Source organism: Micropterus dolomieu, linkage group LG01 (genome assembly GCF_021292245.1).
Source record: "Micropterus dolomieu isolate WLL.071019.BEF.003 ecotype Adirondacks linkage group LG01, ASM2129224v1, whole genome shotgun sequence".
In the NCBI taxonomy this organism is placed as follows: Eukaryota; Metazoa; Chordata; class Actinopteri; order Centrarchiformes; family Centrarchidae; genus Micropterus; species Micropterus dolomieu.
Genome location: NC_060150.1, coordinates 39,410,698 through 39,433,483, shown reverse-complemented (window position 1 = coordinate 39,433,483; position 22,786 = coordinate 39,410,698). Strand labels below are relative to the sequence as shown.

The 22,786-nt window shown below is 40.4% G+C and overlaps 2 protein-coding genes and 1 long non-coding RNA gene across 8 annotated transcripts in view; 2 read left to right on the top strand and 1 right to left on the bottom strand.

Moving 5' to 3' along the window:
* Position 1: 1 nt before the first annotated feature.
* vps41 (VPS41 subunit of HOPS complex) lies at positions 2-17,709 on the top strand. The gene is made up of 28 exons (XM_046050913.1): positions 2-221; positions 594-632; positions 4,499-4,606; positions 6,017-6,094; positions 9,136-9,210; positions 10,228-10,290; positions 10,436-10,501; positions 12,127-12,246; positions 12,331-12,477; positions 12,559-12,625; positions 12,994-13,091; positions 13,168-13,297; positions 13,440-13,555; positions 13,643-13,761; positions 14,223-14,304; positions 14,389-14,481; positions 14,573-14,700; positions 14,990-15,134; positions 15,260-15,301; positions 15,395-15,445; positions 15,535-15,672; positions 15,746-15,800; positions 15,883-16,023; positions 16,111-16,247; positions 16,838-16,937; positions 17,025-17,069; positions 17,169-17,248; positions 17,379-17,709. Exons 1-28 carry the CDS (start codon positions 201-203, stop codon positions 17,457-17,459), a joined length of 2,565 nt encoding a protein of 854 aa, XP_045906869.1. The 5' UTR covers positions 2-200; the 3' UTR covers positions 17,460-17,709.
* On the bottom strand, positions 8,658-18,237 carry LOC123972256. Its single transcript, XR_006825393.1, has 2 exons — positions 18,135-18,237; positions 8,658-9,254 (listed from the first exon to the last, which is right to left on the bottom strand). It is a non-coding gene; the product is annotated as an uncharacterized LOC123972256 (long non-coding RNA).
* A 67-nt stretch (positions 18,238-18,304) lies between these two features.
* The window catches only part of LOC123971522 (mucin-17-like), a 15,661-nt gene continuing 11,179 nt past the window's right edge, over positions 18,305-22,786 (top strand). Inside the window, exons 1-2 of one of the 6 annotated variants that reach the window (XM_046050595.1) lie at positions 18,305-18,390; positions 19,052-22,784. In XM_046050595.1, coding sequence (XP_045906551.1) covers positions 19,053-22,784 — 3,732 coding nt within the window. In that variant the 5' untranslated portion in view covers positions 18,305-18,390; position 19,052. Of the gene's footprint in view, positions 18,391-18,425; positions 18,707-18,740; positions 18,822-19,051; positions 22,785-22,786 lie in introns of those variants that run through there. The other 5 variants (XM_046050437.1, XM_046050516.1, XM_046050821.1 and 2 more) reach the window with 5 other exon arrangements.

Genomic DNA, 22,786 nt, shown 5'->3' with positions numbered 1-22,786 from the left:
CGGCTTTCTTTCAGTCATGTGATTTAACTTATGACAGTGGGAGCAGGCTTCGACTACAGACATCACTTTGTTGTATATTGGATATTTCTTACATGAAACAAACCTAACTGCGGAGTTGTGGACCTTTAACATGCATTTATTAAACACGTATTGAGATATTATAACTAACGTTATTCTGTCCGGATACAACTAATATAACAATGGCGGAAGTGGAGGACCAGGTAAGCAGTGCATGCTAGCGTTAGCTAGCTAGTGTTGATGTTTTACACGTATAGGTATCAAAATAAATAAGATTTGTGATCGGGGAATATTGTCAGCTGCCTTTCAGTTTGAGTTAGCTTGTGATTTAACGTTGTAGCGTTGAAAACGTGAATGTGTCATGTGATGATAGCCTCACACTGTTTTGATATCTATGTGTTGTTTTGTAAACAAAACACTGTAGCTGTATTGTCCTGCCTAACCTCCACAGGCTGTGTTTGAGTTAAATTGTATTATATTGCAGAAAAACTTTAAATGTGGCACAGCTGCGTGCTTTGGTATTTAATACATTAAGACAGATTGTTGAAATCTATTCAAAATGTGTCTTCATCCAGGGCAGAAAACAAAGTGAGGAATTCACAGATGAGTCTGAGGTAAGAAACACATTAACATCACTTTGTGCTGCCCTTTCTTTTTCCTACAAAGAGTGAGAGGGAATTTATAGCGGTATAAGAGTCAGGGGGAAAACATTACACCTAAAAATGTCATGCAGTTGCACCAGTATGTCAATTTAAAAATGCATCGATATCAACATATTGACAATGACAGGGGTGGGCATAGTTCTGCCAAGCATGGATGATTTTTGAACTCAAATAAAGCTTGCTGCCTACTGAAAGGACTGTACTACATAGCCAGCCTTTATCAACACAACCTGATCCCAGAAGGATCTTTGTCAGGTTTTGAGGGGTGTCAAACACTCATGAATTACAGATAGCTTTCCAGATCCATCAATATTATGACTGAGCTTCGGTACGTTACAGTACACTTGTGCTTCCGAGAATCACAAGTAGGCTAAATAAAATATAGCTTTACACATCAGCCTGGCAGGAAGGGGAGTTTGTCTTTATGCGAAGTAGAGAACAGAATGAAATTTCAGGGAAAGGTTGCAGCGCACTCTTGCACCTCTCTGATGAAAACAGTTAAGAGTGTGTGAATGGAAAAGGGGGAAAATTCCAGGCTTGTAAATAGAAAGAGTTCCTACATCCTGTTTTCTGTGTGTGTGCAAAGTGTGTTCAGTACTGTAGGACTAGAACACTCACAGAGAAAACAAGCACTAGGGAGTGTGTGTCTCCTCCAAGTGGCTGCAAGCAGCTGGTTATTTACTTAGAGTGGTGCACTATAATGTAGCTTGCTTGGTGTCTGCTGCTGCTGTTACCTGGTTGACAACAGCTTCACTGGATAAAGGCAGTGAGGGCCTGTGTGCTTCACACTGTGCTACTCACAGAAGAAATGAGCAGGATAACAATTTGTCAAAACTGTGCTCTTGAAAGTCAGAGACATGCTCTTTGCTACCTTTTGTAATTTGGCCAGACTAGTCTCATTTGTAATTACATCATACAGTAATAAGCCCTGTTTGTTGTTTTTGTTTTGCTTCCTGAACAGTTTACATAGTCTAGGGAATAGGTTTAATTTTAACTTTGAAGCACAGTGGATCAAACCCTTAGCAGTAGATGACACATGGTAATACTACAGTAACAGCACCTCTTCTTCCTCACTTTAGCACTGAAAGTTGTCAAAATGATCAGATTTACTTGACAAATTCACACTGGAGAATCATCAAGTCAGTAAGGAAGTACCTGAACAATCACTCCAACCTAATTGAAGGATTTTTTTTTTTACATATTACATTATAATATGCGTGCTTAATCGCAAATTTATTTAAAGTGGAAAGGGTTCCATTTTCTAAGATAAATGGTTATATGAGATTGTGTCCAAATTATGTCATAATATTTGCTTTGATATAACAGCTTTGCAGCCAAAAAGTGAAACAAAAGACAGAAAAACATGCTGAGGTGTGTGTGGGGGAGTGGATTCATTACAGTCTTAAATGATTAAAATTCAGCCAGTTCAGTAGTTGACAAAACTTCAATTAATTTTATTGTCAGTCACACAAGGGGCAGGCACATATGTAATGAAACAAGGTCAGCGGTTTCCAGCAAACACATTGGGTCATACATAACAGAAAAAATAAAATAATAATGAATATAAGAATAAGAATAAAAACACCATAATATCAACATTATTTACAATTTCAACATTATTCACAAACTGCAATGAGTAAGGTAGTATGTATCTGAGGAATTGGAATAATAATAGGCAACAAAGGGCAAGTTACAAGATATTGAGACATATGATTTTATTTAATAATTATGATCCTGTAAAAGCACAAAGTACGTGTTGCAAACATCTTCGAGGAGAGCACTGTTTAACATGTCTCCCCAAAATTTCTCATAGGTGTTTAAATGGGGTTGAGGTCAGGTAACTCTTAAGGTGGCAGGATGAGTCCTTATTTTCTTGACATTGAAGAAGACATCCTTTCTCATCCTAAATGTGAGTTTGTGGTCTTCAGCATGTATTTGAAAGCAGAGTGTCCTTATTGTAGGCAGAAGGCTTGGTTCAGCATGTTGTCTTAACTGCCAATAGGTGAAGAATATGGCAAAAATGGTTACAACACAAAGGCTAGCTCCGTAGTTGACAAAACAAAAGGCAACTTACAAGAGATGGCAAAAGTTTGAAAATGGTTAGTTTCTCTCCAGGGATGAAGTTTGCCTTTGTTGTTTGATACACCTTTGAAACCCGTGACAAATGCCCTCGCATCAGAAATCTCACAACTAGAATACACAGGAAATAGCCTAGATATGGCGTTGTTGAGTGGGAAAGGATTGTTTTTGAAAATAACATTTTTTCCACGCTATTGTCCCCCACCTCCAACCCAGTAGCACATAATGGCAGACAGCGTTTTGAGTTGATGCACCCTCTGGGCAGCCACAGACTGTGCAGCATTGGTTATAAACTGAATTATGAGTAATATTCAGGCTGTGACTGGCCGCAAATGTTGGCTCACACCTGAAATGTAACACAGTAGAATACTTTAAGTTTGCTTTATGAAATGACTAAATTCATGTATGTCACTGGGGATGAACTGTCTCATGAAAAAATTACTTTATGCTGCATTTCACGCAAGGTAATGGAAATGTGTCTTTGTGCATACAGTCTATCTCCTTACACACACTTTCAGAATTTCTTTGAAGAGAAGCCAGAATACATGTAGGATTGGCCGTTAGTGTGGACCTGATGGGTTTAGTGTGTGTTGCTCAGTGGCACTGTGGCAGTGATGGTGGGCGTTGCGGATGTAAAACCAGCCTTCCAAAATGTATTGGGTACATATTACTTATGCTGTTGAAGATTATGATTATAAATCCTAAATTTGATCTGACTGTCGTTCTTCCTGGGATGGATAGATAGAGAGAGACATATATATATATATATATAAACATTTACATTCTGCAAAAGTTGAATTTTCTCGATGAGCTCATGTGATTTCACCTTTTCAAATTAACTAATTTAAGCAACAAAACCTTAAAATGTGTCACCATGTAGTAGGGCTTGGTATTGCATTGTGATGATATGATCGTATTAAAAACCAATGTGTCAGATGTTTTGCTTTATGCTTGTGAAGAGTTGTCTAATGCACAGAGGAACACAATTAATTGCATTGAACATCAAGTCAATTTAAGTAATTTAATGTGATTTTGCCTGTCATACATTTTGAAATTGGAAAAGTATTCCTATTAAAGCTCTAATATTGATTTTTAACTGTTTGAGCTTCCTTTAAAAATATGCTTATCTCAAGCCTATTACACAAGTGGAGGGTTTTCTTGTAAACTAACAAAAGTTGTCTTTACATTCAGTGTTTCTCACCAAAACACTCCATATCCATTCCATGTCAACTCCACCTGCGCTCATTATTATTATTATTACTACCTTATTCGCTACCACTATTTATCATTACATTTCTTTTAATACCGTAAAATACTGTACATCTACATACTCCCTTTAGATTTAGATTTTTTTTTTTACTTACCTACTTTCTATCATTATTTCTATTCCTTAATATCTTGACATGCAAAGTAAGCAATTGTAAAGAATTTCCCCTCGGGTATCAATAAAGTATTTCTGATTCTGGTCAAAAACTCGACAGGTCACCTTTAAGTTGATTTGCATTGAAAGCACATGACGTCCTATCACGACCTCGTCAGACTCCTTCTCACTTTTTTTTAAGAAAGTTTGAGGACAGAATTTTCTGGACATTTAGTAAGTGTCAGGTTTTGTCAATGGCTGTCAAAGAACATTGTGAACGATAACATTTGGGAGAGGATGCTGTGCCGTTGTAATGAATCCCTTTTAAAGAAAATGTTAACAGTGAGAGCCCATCTCACGAGTCTACATTCTCATCCAGGAGGAGGACAGCGAGGAGGAGCCCAAGCTGAAGTATGAGAGGCTCTCCAATGGGGTGACAGAAATCCTCCAGAATGATGCAGCCAGCTGTATGACCGTCCATGACAAGGTAGAGGTTATGATATACCACCACAAGGGCATTTCAGTCTGAAGTCCGCCCATCGCAAGTACAGGTTTCACATTGTTTATGTACACATGTGAGAGATGTCCTCTTGAAAGCCGGTTTTCATGCTCCCTGTTCAAGGCAGCCCATTCTTTTCTCACCTTCCCCTGCCTATCCTCTCAGGGAGGTGCATCGAAAGACAGCAGTTGCCATTGTCTTCTCCTCTTTTTATTCCCACTCTTACATATTTTTCAGCTCCTCTCCTCGTTGATATTTTTTAAGAGGGCCACTCTCAGCGAGATGGTTAATCGTTGTGGCACCAGCAGCACACATGCACGCCTGAGCAGAGCAAAAGTCACCCCCAGTTATGTCTCCTCACCTGATGTTTTATTAACCACTATTGATTTTCATTTATTTATTTTTACTTTGAGGATTTGGTCCCCCCCCCCATCAAAATAGCAATTATGCCAGAATGAGAGACATTGCTTTGCTGAAATCCTAAATTTGATCTGACTGTCGTTCTTCCTGGGATTTCTGTATACCTTCTTCCACCCAGCTACCTGTGTGGTCACACCAGCCCCCACCGCCACAGCAAACTCCCACAGCCTTAAAGCCACCAACAGCACACATTGCCTTATGTTGCCTCATAATTTAAGTGTCTGAATCCGAATTTCATTTGAACAATTCCATTCTGATAAATCCCTTTAAAAGTCGCTCCGCCTCACAAGGTTGAACCCTTTATTTATTTATTTTTGGTTATTTTATTTGGGGAGATTGCAGGGGCTCTGTCTGACATGCTCAGCTGTGCCTGTAAATATAAGCATTTCATTATAGACTGCACTGAAGCATGGTGGGCTCGCCACACATCCACATGCTGGTCTAGAAGGGAGGGGGATTAGGAGGAGGGCATGGAGCAGGGCTGGGGTGGAAGAACACACACTTAATCTAATGCCAAAAGCCCCCGTTTCTATAATTTTTTTTTGTCCCAGTGGACACTCTCACACACACACACACACACACACACATTCACACAAACACATGCACTTTTGTTGGAGCACAAAGCATAGAAACCAGTTGCTGCTCAGTAGAAATAATAGCTCTGTGTTGGGCAGGAAGGTGATTGGGTTGCATAGGGTGCATGGGAAGAAGTCAGATGTACAGTGCATTTATTATGCTTAAGCATTTTAATTTGAGGGGGAAAATGCCATTTCACACTGTGTGCTTTAATAAATAGGGCTTTTCCACCCACGGCAATTTCACAGTTTTGCCTCCAAGCCCACAGAATCCCCACTCTGCCCATGTCGCCCCTGCTCCAGGAAATATTTTTTTATCCTCTACCACAGCCTTCATCAGCACATGATTTTTTTTTTATAAATGTCTTCTGGTTTAATTTACATTACACTTGTCTCCCTTCAGTTTCTTGCCCTAGGTACCCATTTTGGAAAGGTCTTCCTGCTGGACATCCAAGGAAATGTAACCCAGAAGTTTGAAATTGTGAGTGCTTTAAAATCCTTTAGATTATAATGAGGACATTCTTTAGGCCTACTGGTACATGTTATTTATGTTTTAGCCATGCTTAAGACTAATGCCAATATTTTTAATCATATGACGTATTATTAATAAAATTAACTATAAATAAGGCTAATGACTTTCACAATCCCCTGACTTCTCATTTAGCGCCACCAGTAGATTGACATTTGTGACCACTATGTTTCTAGTTAAACAAAAAGGATCTTACTCTTTAAATAAAGGTCTATCTCTGTAGGGATCCTTTCCACGATGTTGTCAGACACTTATAATAACAATCTGAGCAAAAACAAGCACCTTAGTAGACGTTATCTGACAGGGCGCAATTGCCCCCAAAGATTACATTGCAGCCGTGTTTCACTGCTGCAGCACGCTCGCTCAATACTGGACCAATTTTGCCAATTTATAAAAATGTTGTTCCCATTAGTCACATAGACACAAATCAAGTTCCAGGTTAAAAAATACCGAAGTCATACTGTAAGAGACGTCAGTAATGTTCCCTTCTTCCTTGATAACAGTGACCATTAATATTAAAGGAATAGTGTTCATTTTGGGTTTTGAAAAATCCTTCTGCTGTGTTTTTGAGAAAGATTTGACTTGAGGACTGTATAGAATGAATAGGACATTCATGTTTTTTTAGTGACATCTCTCGACCTTTGTGGGAGAAATAGCCATGAAATTTGAAAGAGACATTCAAGTTCACCTGAGAATGACTTGTGACAACCAAGGTTGATCCTCTGACTTTTCATCTAGCCTCTGCTGAACTTTGTGTTTATCGCTAACACGCTCAACAAAGAGAGTGAACATGGGAAACATTATACACGCGCTTAACATACATAATATCTATTAACATCAGCACGTTAACCTTGCTGTGGGCATGTGGCATGCTAATGTTATCATTTAGCATAAAACACTGCAGCCTCAGAGCTCCTGGCATGGCAGTAGACTCTTAATCTTGTTAAAATCCGAATAATAAAGGATAATAGTAAAGTACTTTACTGATAGTTGTCTTTTATTGCACCTTTATGTACAGAATGATTTTTTGTTGTAGGTTTTGACTCATCCACAGTGCTGTCCCTTAATAACTGAAGCTCTTTATCATTCATACAGCCCTATTTATTATTGGTGACTGTAATACTGTGTACTTCACTAAGCCAAAGATATAATTCATCATACTAATCATATGTTTTATATTTAAATATATCCTAGTATCAAACTTTCTAGAATGATGTGGGCCTTAAAGGGTCATTTTGGTATTTATCAACCTGGATGTTATTTTCTCATGTGTTTTTGGTGTGTGACTAATTAGGACAACATTTTTTTGAAATTGTGTTGAGTGAGCGCGCTGCTTTTAGCAGCAGCGAAACAGCAACATAATCCTTGCGTGCAATTTCACCCCGTCAAAGGACGTCCACTGAAGTGCTTGTTTTTGCCACTGACAGGCTCTAATTGTTATTACAAGTATCTGACAAAATTGTGGAAAGGATGTGTACAGAAATGGACCTATTTATTTTATTTTTTTTTTTTAAAGAGAGAGATCCTTTTTGAAACAGTTACTATATTGCTCTCGTCAAAGCTACCAGACTCCATTGATAAACACAGTAACTCTACCTCGCAGAACACGGAGTTTCTGGTCTACCGCTGCCTCAGTCGCTTAGTTTGTTTGTGTTATTGTGCGACTTTGTTGTTTTTGTTTATTTGTGTCTCTTAAGGTTGTCAGACACATATAATAACAATCTGAGTCAGCACCCTGTCAGCGGCAAAAACAAGCAATTTGGTGGACGTACTTTTGACTCAATACTGGACCAATTTAAAAAAAAAAAAGTCCCCATTAGTCACATAGACACAAAAACATGGGGAAATAGGGTCCAGGTGGAAAAATATAGACGTTACCCTTTAAGAGATGTCTGTACCGTTCCCTTCTCCCTTGATAAAGTGACCAATACTACTAAAGGAATAGTTTGACATTTTGAGAAATACATGTATTCACTTACTAATACTTGTTATGCTAAAATAAGGTCACATAATATTTAACAGACAAACATGAGGGTTGAATCAAATAAGCATATTGATGTTCAACTATTTCTTTAACACTACTCATGTTTGGAAAAATGGCATGTATTGTCAAATATTTCTCAAAAACACAGCAGAAGCACTTTTAAAAACCATAATGAACACAATGGGACATTGATATTAAGTACCATAGGGGTGCATGAGAAAATGTGTTGAAGTTATAAGCAGCAATGATCTTGCATATCTGATTTAGTCCCTCTGCTCATTTGATCTGGACTGAATGAGTGCTGAACAGTGATTTAATTTGCAAACCAAAAAGCATTCCCTAATCAAAAATATTCCCTAATCAAGGCTGATTTTGCCGACACAAAAGGGGCAGTTTTACATGACTGTACCTGTAGTGTCCCTGCTGAGTACACTGATTCAAGTGCTACTCACCTAAAGAACTTACTGCCAGTTATCAGTCACTGCCTGAAAGAAACAAGGAAGTTGTTTCACTGAACAGAAGAGACACCACTGAGTTCTGCCTAGATGTATTTGTGATGTAGTTTCAAAATGAACAAGTCAGAATTCAGTGAAAAGCAAATTTAATATGTGTACCAAATACCCAGGTGAACCTAATGCACTGGAGAAATTGTAAATAAGCTAAGAACTTTTTCTCCTGGAGTCTACGCAGAGGCACAGTCAACCCTTTAGGGATAGCTTTTAAGTAACATTTGCTGTAATTTATGCCATTTGGTCGATCCTTTTATCTAAAGTGTCATGAATGTCTAAAATTTAAAAGCACCAGCAGTGAATTGGGATCCTCTAACCTCCACAGAGTTAATGCCATGCTCTGTGCATTGACACATATGGGTCTATGCATCCATCATATACTCAAATCTTTTGCCTTTCGCTTTTTCTGGCGTTTCACTTAGTGGGGTAAAATGTCAGCCAGCAGCATTTGATATTAGCCCGCCTCTAAAAAAGATGCCTTGATAATTGTGTCTCTGCAGAGTTCAGTGAAGATCAACCAGATCAGTCTGGATGAAAGTGGAGAGCATGTGGGCATCTGCTCCGAGGATGGGAAGGTGAGATCTCTCTGCTCATCACCGCTGGTTACTGATCCTTGGGCCTGCAGAAAAGACATCGCCAATCAGCAGTTCTCATCTTTCATAATTCATCCTCAGATTCATATAAAACTCTTATCAGTGTTAAACTTTATGCTAATGATGTGGAACTTGAGGTGTTTAGTAGTGAGTTTTTAGAAGGCAGTTCTTCTACAGTCGGAGCAATAACCTGAAGTTTTATCGGCACCGTATCTACACATAAACCCTTATTTTTATTTCATTATGCGGGAACTTATAAAAAGCTTGTACCAGTTTTGAAGAGTAGGGGAAAGTATTGCACTCAGATCTGTTGAGCTGTCAGTCAGCCATCAGCCGTCTATGGATACCCTCTCCATGTTCCCCACCTTGCTGTTATCTTGTCTCTTCTCATCATTACCACCATCCTTCAGTGAGAAATCATGGATTTCGCAGTCAAGATATGCTCTCTGATATCACCCTCCCCCCCTACAACCAGCACTCTGGTGGCAAAAAAACAAGATCTTGTCGCACAAAAAGTGGAGCAGACAATTAAAATCAATGCAACAGCAATTGTTTGCCCTGAACCAGTTCAGTTGGCTGTTAATCCTTTGAAAATCTCACTTAATCCTTAATCGCCGGTGCGGTTTAAAAAATAAAGATTGCATCAGAGTTTTATAATATCCCCCTACTTAAAAAAAGTGTCTTCTTTTTCTTTGGGCCTCATATGAAGACAAACCGGGTGTCATGTACTCTAATGGTACATTAGGGTTTGTTGTAGCCAACTGAGGCTGTACTCAAGTCCAAGATGAGGACTCCTGTTTCTAAACCCTGAAGGGTTCAAAGAATCAACTTTTCCACTAATTGGTGACCCAGCGGAAAAGTTGGGAGCCAATCAAAGTCTTTTCTGACCACAATCCCCCCCCCCACCCGGCCTCGGATAGTTGCAGAGGCAGCAATTAAAGGAGAAATTTTGAGTTATTCACCTTTGCTTGCCATTCTGCCGTCTCATCTCTGTTTCAGGTGCAAGTGTTCGGCCTCTATACAAGAGAGGGCTTCCATGAGAACTTTGACTGTCCCATCAAAGTAAGTTGATGTCTGAAAACGGATGTCTATTAGCATGCAGCTGTTGCTATTACCTGCACATAACATAACAAAAACATCAGATTTTGACTCTCCAAAATAGTAAAGCCTATACAGCCTAATCTGCTCCTGGTGTATTGTCTTGCAGGTGGTGGCGTTACATCCTCAGTTCACCAGATCAAACTACAAACAGTTTGTCACTGGGGGCAACAAGGTAGGTTTGAGTAATTCTTTTCACTTGAGCTGTCATTATGTACATTTTTAGACATTTCCTGTCACAATAATTCATCCTGATTGTGTCTGGGTGAAACCGAATCCTGCGAACCTTCTCACTTTGGCTCGGCTGAAGGCGATGCACAGGCCTTTGTCTGGTGTGAAAGGCTCTTACTTTTCTGTCTCTTTGCTGGAGTGCTCTCGGGAAAGCTGCCCATTTTCACAAAGTGCTGTTCGCTCAACAGTGTTTGAAAGGCAACGCTTCACAAGCACAGCAAGTAGATGTCATTATCAAGAGGGTACATAGTCTTAGGGTTTCCGGGGGGCCATACAGTGACCTCTTACCTGAGAATTGTCTGCAGTAGGTATGTCACTACATAAGGGAAAAAGTATCTTAGACGTTAGATTTGTCTTTTTTGGGGGGGTGGGGAAGTTAAGGCACCTACCTATTAGCACATGCCCATTACTGTACATAATGGTAAACTACTCGGAAGTAGCGTCATTGCAAAAGCATCCGTAAATAAAGTATACTGACATTTATACAACAGGGGTGAGGAAAAACAACTTTTTTATGAAACCCCATTGTTAGTGTTGCTTTGCCATTTTCTTTCAATTGCCGCTGATTCCTCTCAGTTCCAAGTTGTGAAGGCCTCCACAATGTGCCTGTGATGAAAATCAATAAGCCTCAACGGGAGCCACATCCTGTCAAAGGAAATTCAATTTTGTCTCCACAGTTCTTTTGTCATATCATCTCTTTGTACAGCAAACTGTTTATTAACATAGCCCAACTGCTGAATTAAAGAGCCTATACAACCTTCTCTCGGCATCCTTGGTAATATTATGCACTTTTTTGGGGGCTTTTTTGTATTAGTTTATATAGTAAGGACAGTAACAATGCAGGGAATGTGAATGACAGGCTTTGTCCTCTACAGCATGTACAACAATACAAGGCCTGAACATTAAACTGCAGTTCATAAAAAAATTCTGCAACTGCCTTGATGCCACACTGCATTGTGGTTTTAAAACACCAAATCTGCACAACACTCTCGCTGAACGTCCACACCTCTGCTAGAAATAAATACTTGTTTCTATACTTTGCGCCTCCCACAGTGACGACAATAAATGGTGTGTTTCCTAAAGGAAGCCGTGACCATTATGATGAGAGTAAGAAGGATGTATGAAATCAAGCTTGTAATGCGTCAAGTGTTCAACCCTTTCTTTATGGCTTTCTTCCACTTGCAAATTAAGTCGACCATGTGAAACTGTAAAATTACTTCTTCCACCACTGAATGTGAAGCTAATGTGATGTTTCTCACTTAGATCGAGTCTAATGAACAAGCGTCCTTGTGCCTAAATGCTCTGAAGTGGAATTAAGATCTTTATATAAGGACTAAAATCAGGTTTTACTTCATCATTTTGCAGCATGAATGAGACAGTTTCACACAGTTTAAGTTAAATCTATAAGGCTATTTCACTCTTTATACCAGACGCAGCTCCTGACTGGCTGTTCCAGTGCAATGTGCTGTTCATCTACTGCCCTCTGTAGGCGAGGCTGCACAACTGCACCCCTGAGTTGCTGTTGATTTGAGATGCAAACAGTGTTTTCCTGTTGTTTCTTCCTCAAAGCTGCTTCTGTATGAAAGAAACTGGTTGAATCGCTGGAAGACCTCTGTTCTACATGAAGGCGAGGGTTCAATCACTAATATCCAGTGGAGAGTTAACCTCATTGCGTGGGCCAACAATGTGGTGAGTGATCAGTCGCAGGAGACAATAAAACATACAGTCTTGAATGTTAAAATGCTGAAAAGTGTTTTTCCTGATTTCTTTAAGGGAGTTAAAATCTACGATATCGGTACAAAACAGCGGATCACAAATGTGCTGCGGGATAATGTCAGTCTGAGGCCTGACATGTACCCCTGCAGCCTGTGTTGGAAAGACAACGCCACTCTCATTGTTGGCTGGGGAACTTCCATTAAGGTTTGCTTCTTTTCTCTTAAACTACATTAATCATCACAGACACTTGCTACTCCAGTCCATAATTTTCTTATTTCTCCTCAGATTTGCGTTGTGAAAGAGCGAAATCCTACTGAAATGAGAGATCTGCCCAGTCGTTATGTGGAAATAGGTAATAAATACACTGCACATTATAATAAACTGTGTAATAATAAACTTTAATTAAAAAGCGCTTATCTAAACAAAGGTTACAAAGTGCTTTATAACATGAAAGCCAGAACAGGTTAAAACAGCAGTGAAATGAAATACAAATAAAGCTAGATAAGAAAAGGCTTAAAATGTGGTTGGATAAAATAAGACAAATGAACTTAAATCAGGTTATACGATACATTTGTATAAGGGAATAGTGATGTGGGAACATTGCAGTTGACAAAGTCTCATGGTTGCCATGATGATGCAGTGATATGTAGAATATCTTGCACTATAACAAGAAGATGGTGTATTTGATGCTCTTTTGTTTGGTTTCTCTTTCTGAAACAGTGTCTGCGTTTGAGACTGAGTTTTTCATCAGTGGTCTGGCGCCGCTGGCTGATCAGCTTGTCACCCTGTTCTTTGTGAAGGAGAACTCTGATCACATGGTAATGGTGACTTCTTTTACATATGTATTAATGGAGCAAATAAAAGTTTTTACTCATTGTGTGTGTGTTTGTGCAGGACGAGGAATTTCGTGCGCGGCCTCGCCTCGACATCATCCAGCCTCTCCCTGAGAGCTGTGAGGAGATTTCTTCAGATGCGCTGACTGTGCGCCACTTTCAAGACAACGAGTGCAGAGACTACCGCCTCGGTGAGACTATAAAAGCAGCCCTCAGAGAAATGTCACCAAGCGTTTTACTGCGGTCTGATTTCATTATGCTTCAAATATAAAATGTCAGCCGTAATGCGCAATAGGCAAAAGGCAAAAGGCATAAATGTATTTTCATTAACAGAGCATTCTGAGGGAGAGTCGCTCTTCTACATCATCAGTCCCAAAGACATTGTTGTGGCCAAGGAGCGAGACCAAGATGACCATATCGATTGGCTGCTTGAAAAGAAGAAATATGAGGTCTGCGCTGCTGTATTTTATGAATGTTGCAAAAGGTTACAGTCCACGATTATATCGTTTTAACTGTGTGTCCTGCTACTGTGACAGGAGGCTCTGATGGCTGCGGAGATCAGCTTCAAAAACATCAAGAGACATGATGTTCAGAAAATCGGGATGGATTACATCAACCACTTAGTGGAGAAAGGAGACTATGACAGTGCTGCGAGGTAGGTTTGACATGTGCGAATGTACAGTACATTAATTCAATTGATAAGTTGGAGAATTTTTCTTTTTTTCGACAGGGTTCGTATCACAGAATCTTTCTATTTAAAGTGCTAGATTCAGATAATAAATGTAAAAAGTGAGTGTTTCACTCATTAAAGATATGAAAATTGTAGAAAGACGGAACACTTAACTACAATTACCAAAGTTACTGAATGGATGAGATTTTAGTTTTAGTTTAGCTGTGGATATTTTTTTGACAAAACATCTTAACTCAAGTTTCTCTCACTAAAATTTTCCAGAGCTTTAAGCAGTCCATAGAGTTTATATACTGTACGTTCATGTGACGTATAATGTTCATTCCTTTTTAATTGACGTGACTCGACTGTCCCCTGCTGACAAAGTCCAAAAACAGGATCTTCTTGTTTCATTTGAATGATTCGAATGCTTTTTTTTCTAAATTCAGGAAGTGTCAAAAGGTTCTTGGAAAAAACATGGAACTATGGGAAAATGAAGTATACAGGTTCAAGACCATCGGACAGTTGAAGGTAGGTCAGGGGTTTTGGTTCCTAAATGTTGTGCCTTTTCTTTCTCAGAGTAACAGTCTCATATCCACTCCTCTCCAATTCCAGGCCATCAGTCAGTATTTGCCCAGAGGGGATCTGCGTCTCAGACCGGCCATCTATGAAATGATCTTGCATGAATTCCTCAAAACTGATTATGAGGTACTTTATCCCCGCACTATATTCTTGACATCCTGTGACGAGTCCGGTGTTCAGCTAACGGTTCGTCCCACTTCCTCTTCTGTCCACAAAGGGTTTTGCCACGCTGATCCGGGAATGGCCTGGAGAGCTTTATAATAACATGGCCGTTGTTCAAGCAGTCACCGATCACCTGAAGAGGGACCCCACTAACAGAACCTTGCTCACCACATTGGCTGAACTGTGAGTGACTTTAACACGTGAACCAATTGAATTAATGTTGAGGGGAAACACAAGTTATCAGTTTTCAATATAGCAACAAAATGAAAAGGTTTGTGCATAATTCTATATACATTTGTATGGAATTCAGCACTTTAGATCTAGATTGGAGTTTTAAATTAAGTTCTGTGTATTTGGTTGCAGAATATTTGTCTGTGAAGATGTATTCACTGAAGGGTCTGTATGGTTTAATGGTTTTATGGTTGAAAAAGACCCAATAAAAGTAACCTGTCGGTCTTTCATGCCACTGCAGGTACACATACGACCAGCGGTACGACAGAGCCTTAGAGATCTACCTGAGACTGAGGCACAAAGATGTTTACCAGCTGATCCACAAACACAACCTTTTCCGCTCCATAGAGGACAAGATCGTACTCCTCATGGACTTTGACAAAGAGGTAAAAAGCCAGATGATAGACTGAAAACATTTAATATTTGCAAATTTTATTTACTGAATTTATTTTTCAGTGTCAATCTGCGTTTTTCCAAATGAGTCATTTATTCTCTAAATTTACGTTATCAGAAAGCTGTTGACATGCTTCTCGACAATGAAGACAAGATATCGGTAAGTGTACCTGGCTTCTCTCAGACTTTCATGAAGGACCTGGTGAAAATCCGCTGCCTGCGCTGATCCTGTTCCCCTTCTTTGTACTAACAGACAGACAGGGTAGTGGAAGAACTGGCAGACAGGCCTGAGCTTCTGCATGTGGTGAGTTGAGATACATATCACTTTGAATATAATCATATTAACTCTCAAAATAGAATTCAGAAGCAATTTGACTCACCTTTTCCCAACAGTACCTCCATAAACTGTTCAAGCGAGACCACCACAAAGGCCAAAAATACCACGAGAGACAGATTGTCCTGTATGCCGAATACGACCGGCCAAACCTCTTACCTTTCCTGAGAGATAGCACACACTGCCCGCTTGAAAAGGTACAATTCTTACATGTCATCCTACCTCAAGTTTCTGCAAGCTAGAAGACATGAATTATGTCGTCTTTTTCAGGCTCTTGAGGTTTGTCAACAGAGGAACTTTGTAGAGGAGACTGTCTTCCTGCTCAGTAAGTGTTAGTTAAGGATTTGCTACGTTTAAGTGTGTTTTGAAATGATTAAAAGGAAACTAACCCAGCATGCGGCTCCCAGGCAGGATGGGGAACTGCAGACGAGCTCTGCAGATGATCATGGAGGAGCTGGAGGACGTGGACAAGGCCATAGAGTTTGCTAAAGAGCAGGACGATGCAGAGCTCTGGGAGGATCTCATCTCATACTCTATTGACAAACCACGTACGACAAAGACTCCTATCGACTCAGTAATTCTCCTCACTTTCACAAACTTCCTTTGTTTATGACTGTCTGCCTTTGTCTCCCCAGCATTTATCACTGGCCTCCTTAATAACATTGGTACTCATGTGGATCCCATCCTGCTCATCCATCGCATTAAGGAGGGTATGGAGATCCCAAACCTCAGAGATTCACTAGTAAAAATTCTCCAGGACTACAATCTACAGGTTAGACATGTTTCTTTTAGATTAGCTTCTATTTTGTCTCACTTGAAATCTTTACGATTTGATGATTAAAGATTAGTACCTCTGTGAACACTGTTCTTCACTAGTAGTGTAGCTTTGATTCAGCTAAAATAAAAGCTAAATACAGCTACAAACAGCAATATTCAGGGTCCAAGCAGATCGTGAACAAGCGCAACATTGACATTTTCAGAGCAGACGACCATAACTTTGACTCCTAAGCCAAGGCGTTTCCAAGACAAGTTACAAGTGACAAGTTACTTACAGTTTTTGCTGGACAAACAGTTTTAGCTGAGAAAAACAAGAAGGACAATGAATAATGAGGACAAAAACGATAGGGCTCCAGTAGCTTTGCTGCTTGGACCCCTAAAAAGGATTACAAGATAAATATTAAACCAGCAGAAAATTAAAAAATACACTAGTATGTGTTAAATGCACGAGTAAACTAAAATATCACATGTACCAGTCAGTTGGGGGTTTCAGTAATACTTTTTTAAATATAAATTTTAAGAATTAATTAACTATTCATCATGTTGTTTCATTTATTAACCAGATTTTGTTTCCTTGTTTCTAAGATTCTTCTGAGGGAAGGATGTAAGAAGATACTGGTGGCCGACTCCCTCTCCCTGCTCCAGAAGATGCACCGGACACAGATGAGAGGAGTCAGGGTCGACGGTGGGTGCACTTTCCCTGACGTTCGTGAAGCAGTGGAGATTAAGTCATTTTAAACTGTACTCATACATGTGGTGGTTTTCTTTTCAGAGGAGAACATTTGCGAATCGTGTCTTGCTACCATATTACCGTCAGGTGGGTTGTCCATGTATTTGTATGCGAGTATTCTAATGCTGTGTTGCATTTGAAAGCTATTCATTGCTAATGTTTTTTTGCATTAAACCTGTGATTCAGACATGGCCAAACCCTTCAGTGTGGTGGTGTTTCACTGCAGACACATGTTTCACAAGGAATGTTTACCATCCACAGGAACAGTGAGTAACGTCCTGTCTGTGCTACTCATCACTTTATTTCTTCTGTTCATGAACTATATCTACCCGCCCTATCTCAAACATAACTTGGCTGTCCTATGTTGAGACCCCTTTTTCCTCCTTCCTGTTTCAGGTTCCCGGGGTGCAGTTTTGTAACATCTGCAGTGCGAAGAAGCGCGGGCCAGGAAGTGGAATCCTGGAGATGAAAAAGTAACGGGGGTCTATGCACTCAAGGTGTTTATTATTGATGCTTTCCCCTTGTGTCAGTGCATCGATCAATGAATATCATCTTCGCTCAGTCACTGAACTGAACCTGAGCTAAATATTGCAAATGCAAAAACATTTATATTGGATTGTCTCTGTATATTTACATCTAACAACTGTAAAGTGTTGTACTTGTTCTGCTTGCTACTGATGTGATTTTTGTGGTGAAATGTCTGAAAAATAAAATCACATAAAAACTGCTTGTGGTTTGTGTCTGATAATTGTGTCTCCTCCATTAACCCACTTGAAGCCAATCCTGTCAAGTAAGCCAATTAAAAATGTATAAAAAGAATGTCTGCTCAGGGTTTGCGGTGGAAAGGTACTGAAATGTATATGTAAAATTGCTGAATCACAGTTAGATTGTCTGTTAAATAACTCAAAATGGGCATTGTGACCTTTGATGTGAGAAAAGGTTCAGACTTAAAAATTAGAAGATGAGATAAGCTTGTTGGAAACTGATTCTGACTGTATTTTGGTGTTTAGAGAAGAACAAGTCAGTGGCCTGTCTGTCTGAAAGCCTGTATAAAATGTGAACTTGTATGTTGGTATTTTTATAAATATATTTTACATGGTTTGTCCTTTTTTTGCCTCCTTTGTATCCTGTTTATTAACTTTTAACACCAACCTGTGAAGAGGAAATCACCCATTTGTTTGCATCTGGCACGTTCACATCACAACTACGTCCTTCAGTGTGTATTGTTTGCCTCTGGTGAGTAAGTGAAGTAAATTACCCTCTCGCACACACACTTCCAAAACTATAATCTCCACTTTTGAGTGTGGCCGGAGGGTTGCTACGTCATATCCGCCGTTTCCTTCCGGAAGTACAGTTAATTTTTATTCACAGGAAAAAAACAGCTGTTGTTGAAAAAGAAAACATCAAAGTGAGTTTCATTGGCGAATGTGTTGCTTCGTCTTGCCGCAGACATTAGCACCGTGCGGACTACCCTGTACAGCTCCAGCTCTGCCTGTCTGGCTGCTGTTTTTGCTGACTTGAGCAGCGAGGCTCGGTTTTGGTCATTTGTTGCGAGTTGGCTGCTGCTAGCGTTAGCTCACACCACTGTAGACTTCCAGCTAGCACACACCAGCTACTCTTAGCTAGCTAACTGACCACCTCTGTTTCTGTCAGCACAACTCCTGCTGACAACTATCTCCCCGTCGACTGGCAGACAATCGGTCATTTATGTAGATGGCGAGTAAGTGAGTAAATGTAGATCGTACGTTGTGTGACTCGCTAGCCACTTGGTTTAACTGCGATTTGTCAGTGTTTATGCCCAACGTTAGCCAGCCTTCTTGCTTGTGTTAGGAAAACCAGGTAACAGTTCATCCATCTGGGTATGGATTACAGTTTATACTAAAATAAGACTGATTTTACTTATTGAATATGGATTTTTGTCATGTCGTTTGAATGCTATCCTGGAGAAAGTGCTGGAACAATTGTGACTCCTAGCCAAATTATTCAGTAATAATGTAAGGATTAACTCTGCTCTGCCATTGCTTTATTATGCTTATTTTAATTAGTCTTTATGTCTAATATGTTGACAGAATGCCAGCCCCAAAGAGAGGATCATCTCCTCATGATCCTCAGCCCAAGATGAGGAAGTTGGATGACGATGGCGATGCTCTGCAATCCAAAACTGCACCAGCCACTAATAATAAGTCCCTTAAAACAGGAAATATGCGGGAAAAGACAGCAGCCCCACGGACTAAGAAAAAACTGTCTGCTTTAGTGGAAGGGGAAAATAAACCAGCCAAGTCATCCAAACAGAGTTCTCCTCCGAAGGATCCCAGCAAAACCAGTTCGGACCCACCTGTCAAAAAAGCCAAGCTTCTGAAAGTCACAAGTGCCTCCTGCGGAGAAGCTCCCTCACAGAAAGCTAACCCCAGAGCTTCCCTGAAGCGAACAGCCTCCACAGAGTCCGAGGATGAGTTGAGTAGTGATGGTAGTAAGACTGACCTCTTTAGAGAGAGGGATGATGGCGACAAGGCCCGCTGCATCCGTAAATACTCAAATCGAGTCAAAGCTAAGCGCAAGGCTGAAGAGCCCTCATCTGACCCACAGGAGGCGAGCCATGGGTCAACATCTTTACCCCCAGACCCTGTTCAGATGGACCACAATTATGGTAGATTTTCAGATTCATCAAGTGTTCAGAGCCTGGGTGAGGCTACTCTGGATGATGACGAAGAATCTGCGCAGTCATCCGCCGGGCAAGAGAGACAAGAAACTTCACTTAATGCAACACAAACAGAGTCTAAGGATACTTTAGTCTCTAAAGATGAAAGTAAACACGAGGACTTAAAAACATTCGAAAGTCAAAAGCTCTTAGATAATGAAGCACTAGCATCACGTCAAGAAATATTAGGCTCCGTCACTGCAACAGCTGCACATACGCCTTGCATCACATCTGCGGCAGGTGGAAAAGAAAAGCAGGACGTTACAGAGTCCATCAAAAGCCAAAAGGATGTAGATAATGAAACAATAGCATTTTCAGTGGAAACACTATATTCTAGTTCTGGAGAGGCAAATCCAGTCTGTAAAATTGAAGCACAGGCCGACTCAGCTCATAGTCAGGCAGATGTGAGCAATGAAATTGAAAGAAAGGAGACCACAGAGTGTGTTTCAGGGGAGATAACGCTGGATATAAAATGTAAAAGTATGGAAGAAGAGCATAAAGAGGAGGGAGTGATTGAAACAGCCAGTATCTCTGCAGGACATAGTGTTGAAGGTACAGAAGATAAAGCATTGTCAGATGAAACAAACGCACCACCAGAAGAGATCCGGGTAGGAATTAGTAATCCAGAAAATCAGACCGAGGACATTCTAACAACATCAGAGTCTGTTGGCAATCCAGAGACTCAAACAGATCTCAGTTTCAAAATTCAAGTTACTTTCAAAGAGGAATCAAAAGCTGAACACCTGCGAGATCAAGTGAGCCTCGAAGTGCCAGATACAATTACCAGCTCATGTGACGGTGTGAATAAAATAGTCAGAAAGTCTGAAGAAAAGTTTGAAGAGAGGAGAGGAGTTGAGTTCTTTTCGACACAGAGTGTTGCTTGTCCTGGGTCTTTTGCTGAGCTACATCTGAGCCAGGAGGTGATGGACAAGACTACTGAGCCGCTTCATGAGCAAAATCAAAGAGAAGTGCTCGCCAATTTTGTCACAGTCTCAGAGGGTCAGATTGGGTCGCAGAGTGTCATAACACCAGAGGAGAGGTCTGACTCAGCAGCTAAAGAGGATGTAAAAAACCCGGGGAACCATACAGTTAGTGACCAAACTACAGAAACACCTGTTGAAGTCGAAGAAAATTCTACAAGTGTAAAAAAGGAAAATGAGATGGATTTTGAATGTGCTTCTGCACCAAATAATCCAATCAAAATGGATATAGAGGCTTCAGCAACTTTAGAGCAGGATATTTGTGATCCAGCTGGAACAGTGGACTTACAAAACCAAGAGAGCCAGGAAGTCCATGAATGTGCTACAGACATATCTACAGAACTGAATGAGGACCAGGAGGTGAGCTTTGAAAGTTCTGGTGGACCTGAGAGGCAGACTACAATGACATTAGAGATTTCTAATCCTGCACCTACCGTGGAAGTGCAAAGCCAAGAGAGCCCAGACATCAGTGAACACACCACAGACAAATTTGATGAAGTACAGAAACATTCAGTTGCAAATAGTCAGAGCACCACAGATGAAGGCGGGGTTGATGCTGAATGTGTTGTTGCTGCTGAGACTCAAAGGCTGACTATGACGAAGTCAGAGGCGATTTCTGTTATAGCACCTCCAGTGGAGACGCAGGTCCAGGAGAGCCAAGGAATCACTGAATCTGCAACAGACATATCTGATGAAGTACAGAAACATCTAGTTACAAATTGTCAGAGCACCACAGATGAAGGCAGCGTTGATGCTGAACGTGTTGCTGTTGCTGAGACTCAAAGGCTGACTATGATGAAGTCAGAGGAGATTTCTGTTAGAGCACCTCCAGTGGAGACACAGGTCCAGGTGAGCCAAGGAGTCACTGAATCTGCAACAGACATATCTGATGAAGTACAGAAATATCCAGTTGCAAATTGTCAGAGCACCACAGATGAAGGCAGCGTTGATGCTGAACGTGTTGCTGCTGCTGAGACTCAAAGGCTGACTATGACGACGTCGGAGGAGATTTCTGTTATAGCACCTCCAGTGGAAACACAGGTCCAGGAGAGCCAAGGAATCACTGATTCTGCAACAGACATATCTGAAGAAGTCCAACAAGGTCTAATGATCCCAACTCTTGAGAGTAATGGAAATGAAAACAAGTTAATTGACAGAGAATGTGTCAGTGCAACTGAGAATCAAAGAGAAGTGGATTTTCAGACAACAGCAACACCAGAGGAGACCTGTGATCCAACAACTACAGTGGAAACACAAAACCAGAGAGATCAGGAGGTCAATGAACTCACTGCAGACATTGAAGTACATAAAGATGTTATCACTGCCAATAGCAAGAGTGAAGAAATTGAGGACATGGTTATCACAGAATATGTGGATGCTAGTGAGAATCAAAGAGAAATGGATTTGCAGACAACAGCAACACCAGAGGAGACCTGTGATCCAACAACTACAGTGGAAACACAAAACCAGAGAGATCAGGAGGTCAATGAACTCACTGCAGACATTGAAGTACATAAAGATGTTATCACTGCCAATAGCAAGAGTGAAGAAATTGAGGACATGGTTATCACAGAATATGTGGATGCTAGTGAGAATCAAAGAGAAATGGATTTGCAGACAACAGCAACACCAGAGGAGACCTGTGATCCAACAACTACAGTGGAAACACAAAACCAGAGAGATCAGGAGGTCAATGAACTCACTGCAGACATTGAAGTACATAAAGATGTTATCACTGCCAATAGCAAGAGTGAAGAAATTGAGGACATGGTTATCACAGAATATGTGGATGCTAGTGAGAATCAAAGAGAAATGGATTTGCAGACAACAGCAACACCAGAGGAGACCTGTGATCCAACAACTACAGTGGAAACACAAAACCAGAGAGATCAGGAGGTCAATGAACTCACTGCAGACATTGAAGTACATAAAGATGTTATCACTGCCAATAGCAAGAGTGAAGAAATTGAGGACATGGTTATCACAGAATATGTGGATGCTAGTGAGAATCAAAGAGAAATGGATTTGCAGACAACAGCAACACCAGAGGAGACCTGTGATCCAACAACTACAGTGGAAACACAAAACCAGAGAGATCAGGAGGTCAATGAACTCACTGCAGACAT